This window comes from Emiliania huxleyi (assembly GCF_000372725.1).
Source record: "Emiliania huxleyi CCMP1516 unplaced genomic scaffold EMIHUscaffold_509, whole genome shotgun sequence".
NCBI classification, from domain to species: Eukaryota; Haptophyta; order Isochrysidales; family Noelaerhabdaceae; genus Emiliania; species Emiliania huxleyi.
Window position 1 is genome coordinate 57,193 of NW_005198177.1, and position 4,184 is coordinate 61,376.

Below are 4,184 nucleotides of genomic sequence, written 5' to 3' on the forward strand. Positions count from 1 at the left end.
CAGGGCCCGATTGCGCTAAAAAAGAACCACCCTGAGGTCTTGGGACCAGGGGAAAACCTCCCCATCATTTTCCCCCCCCCCCCCCCCCCGGGCAGGGGGCAAACGCCGCGCCCTTGTGGAAGGGGGGCATGTGGCCCCCCCCCTCCCCACCTCCCCCCCCCCCCCCCTCCCCAGGAGCTCGAGAGCGAGTTCGCAGACTCCGACTGGAACGTCCTCTTCAAGTGAGCGAGGGAGGCTTGCCAACCCCGTGCGCCCCGTCTCACCCTCTCTCCCGCGTGCGCCCCTTACCAGGTGCTCCACAGACTGCAACCCGCTCTCGGTAGTATGACGGCGCGCGCGGCGCACGGCCCGCTGCTCGAGCAGCGGCGGCGGCGGCGGCGGCGGCGACAGCAGGCTGCTCGCGCCTCTGCGCGGGACGCGGGGCGTGCGCAGTGGGCCAAACTGGGCGCCGAGGAACCGCGTGGGCAGGACATTGCCTTCGCGCGCCGTCTAATTTATGTAGCGCTGGAGAAGCACCGCGCCCCCCTAGTAAAGTCTCGAGAGAGAGGTTGATGCGCGTCGAGATGTGAGAGATAAGTCCATAGTCCGCGGTCCGCGCGAACACGCAAGTCGCGCAACAGCGAATGCTTTAGTCATATAGTACGTCAGTAGTACGTGAATATCTCTTTTTTAAAGTTTTAAATCCTACGGCTCTAAAAATTACAAAAGAGCTGTAGAGCGCACGACGCGCACGCTCGACGGTCGAGACCTCGCGCGTGTCGCGACGCGCGCGCGGTCTCCCGCGGCGCCCGGCGCGGGACCGGGGGGAGGTAACTAAGGTAAGGTAAGGTAAACTTCTCCACACACACGAGGTGGTGGGGCAAGGGGGGGCAACCCTCGCGTCTCCACGTCTGACGACAGGAGCCCCACGGCATTCAAAGTGCAAGGCCCATTGCGCGTGGGTGAGCGGTGTGTGTGTGTGTGTGTGTGTGTGTGTGTGTGTGTGTGTGTGTGTGTGTGTGTGTGTGTGTGTGTGTGTGTGAGTGTCTCACGTCACTGCATCCTCTGCCGGTTCCTCCCGTCGCCTCTTCTTTGTTCGAATGTGTGGGGGGGGAGGTGTGGGAGAACGGCGAACGCACACTAGACTACGCACGTCGAGGTCGAGGAGCACTGACGCGCCACGTCCACGGGGCAGCCGCGGGGCCCGCTTGGCTAACGTAGAGCTGTACCGTAGCCGCATCGCGCAAGCAGCGCGGGCTGCGGAGGCGCACGAGCCACGACCCCCTCGTAGAGGCCAGAGCGCGCGCAGCGCGTGGAGAGGGGACCGAGACTGTGGGAGAGAGCTTTGCTCAAGCCTAAACTCCGTCCTCGAGACAAGGGTCCTGCCGAGACAAGCGGTCTTTCTGGTTGATCGTTTGACGTCCGAACAGCAGCACCACGGACACAGGCAAAGGCAGCTCAAACATACACGCACGTGAGCGACACAAATGACTGCTGACACAATGTGATGATATCTCAGGCATGCGGCTCGTGAGTTGGTCGCCCTTTCTCCTCGCGTCATCCGAGTAGGTGTGGGGCCTGCTTTGCCCGCCCGGAGTCATGTCGGTGGAAAGCATTCCAATGACTGGCCTACTTGCGCTGCTCATACAACCACGTTCCTATCTTGGACACCATCATCAAGCCCTGCGTCTCGGTGAAGTCGATCTTCCCGCTCTTTTCGTGAATCACCTCACCTGTATTCTCTAGCACCACTTTGAATTGCCCGAAGGTGTCATGTTTCGACAGCCTCACCTCGAGTTGTGAGTCTTCAAACTCTGACCGCAGGGTGGACGCCAAACGCTCTGCGACTTTCTTGTCGCTGGGCGAGGATCAGCTGCCGGCATTGCCTGCCATGCTGAAGAACTGGATATCGACGGTGGCCTTTGGCGTCAGCGATTTGGACGACAGCGCTCTGCGACAGCCGCGAGCGAGCATGTTCTCCAGCCGCCCCAGCCGCCCGGCCCGTCCTCTGGAGGTCTGGTGATGATTTGGATAATTTCTGCCCATAGGGGTGGTTGAGGGGTTGAGGGTTGAGGCCCCCCCTCAACCATCTGGTTGACGGTTGAGACCCCCCGTCAACCCTTTAGTTGGGGGTTGAGGCCTCCAGGGCCTATTCACAGGCTCGCGCGTGATCACAAGATAAACTGGAACAGCCCCTGCCGCCAAAAAAACGCTTCGCCTGCGGCGCGCTCTTGCGCTCCTCGTACCTCGAGCGCAATCCATAAGTAGGAGACGCTCACTGTCGCCATTCAGGCGCCTGATCTTTCAGCAAAGCGATGGCCTACCTGGTACGAGTTCAGATGCGCGCCCGGCAGAAGACGCGTGTGATGCCGCATGCAGTGGAATGCGCACAGAGAACGGACGGCAAGAGAAGGCAAGGGAAGGAAGAGAAACGGCTGGTGAAGCTCAGTTCACGGCGTAGTATTGCGGTCACTAACCATCCACGGCAAGAGTCACGGGTGAATGCTGCCGCATAAAAGCAACAGAGTCGCGCTTGGCGCGATGGTCTTGTCGCGGTTCACGACTTGACGTTGCACACGGTCATAGGATCTATTTGGCGAGTCTCAAGCAGCAAAAGTAGGCGCGAGAAATTAATGTTGATCCTGAGATCTCAATTTTGGCGCTAGTTTCGTTTTCTGGTACATCACGACGACTTGCTTGGGTCTCATGTAGCTCGACGGCTCTTGGACCATGGACGGCTCTTTCTGGTTGGATCAGACAGTGCTATCAGTCAGCAACGAACGCAATGCCGAGAGCAGGGCGGCCTTCGAGGAGGGTCAACTAAGCTCCTGCTGCATATCGAGCATGGAAGGCGGCCATTGCTCAAACCTGTTCGAGTTGGCCTCCGGGAACAAGGGTGCGTGGCCGGCGCGGTCTGTTTCACGTGCAATAAGGGCAACGCCATCAAAATCGCGAACATGACTCATGGCGGGCCGACATGCCTCCGACATTTCTCAGGGCTCGGACGGAAGCTCTGCAGACAGCCAGACCGCTCTGCGCGGTCGGACCGACTTTGTCAGACTTTACTATTCTGGATACTGTGAGGGTATGTGCTGCTAGATCTCACTGAGCTGAGCTCGTATCTGCCTTTTGGTAAAAGCAGTTTTGAGTTCGGTAATGTCTCCGGAGACGGAGGGCCGCGTCCGCGGACGGCCATGACTCGGCCGGGACCGCCCCGTGGGGGCCTTCGATGGCTGTCAGCGCTCCTCCGGGCTTTGCATCACACCTCCCATTCACGCACGTAGCTGAAGCAAGTACTCGTAAAAACGGCGCGTCAAATGCAGCATCCAGGCGTCTAAAGAAGACGACATGAATCGTCACAGAGAATGTGTGTTCAGACCTTGCGCGGGGGGTGTGAACAGCCATTCCGCGTGGTTGAGGGGTTGAAGGGGTCTGTCAACCACTTGGTTGAGGGTTGAGGCCTCTGTCAACCACGTGGTTGACAGTTGAGGCAATCGGCCTCAACCACCGCTATGAGTAGAATAATTAATTATTGTAGTTGGGAAAGTTGTCCCCGGCCTCCTTCACCTGTGCCACGTTACAATCTGTATTAGACGGCTGAAAAAAATCATCCGGGGCACTAAACATAAAAAGAACTAGACAGGACGGCCCGAATCGGCCGGAACCGACCCGTGGCGCGTGGGCCCGTCTGTCTGTCTGCCGCACCCACCCAGCTCCGCCGGGAGGGGCGCGCGCCCACCCCCGCGGCTCGGGCGGGCCACGCAGACGCGGCGGGCGGGAGAGGTTCACGTGCCCTGTAAGTTCCGCTACAGCCCTACACCGCCTCAAATAGGTCGCAAAGTGGGGTTTGCCTCAAGTCACAAGTGATGCCATCCTAGCCCCAAGAATTCTACGAATACAAGCCCCTCTCACAGCAGACTGGCACGAACTAGCACCACAAAAGGCACAGCCCCAAGAATGAGGACGAGACCAGACGAACGATCGCTCTCGAGTAGTGGGGGAAATGGTGATTTTTGAATGAACGCCTCGCGCAAAACCACCGCTACCATGCCACAGAAGACCCTTGTGGGCTATCCAGAACACCTAAGATCATGCCCTAGCTCTAAAGTGGGCCCGAGATATGCCAGCTAAGGCTAGTTCCACTTCACTGTGGCACAGCCCGCGTTACAAAACCTTGATTTGACCATTTCGCATTGCGCAAAAAG

The 4,184-nt window shown here is 59.0% G+C and overlaps 1 protein-coding gene across 1 annotated transcript in view; it reads left to right on the forward strand.

Moving 5' to 3' along the window:
• EMIHUDRAFT_470649 (NIF3-like protein) overlaps window positions 1–687 on the forward strand; it is a 1,867-nt gene extending 1,180 nt beyond the window's left edge. Inside the window, exons 4-5 of the mRNA XM_005766553.1 lie at window positions 175–221; window positions 292–687. Coding sequence (XP_005766610.1) covers window positions 175–221; window positions 292–328 — 84 coding nt within the window. The 3' untranslated portion in view covers window positions 329–687. The remainder of the gene's footprint in view (window positions 1–174; window positions 222–291) is intronic.
• The last annotated feature ends 3,497 nt before the right edge of the window (window positions 688–4,184 follow it).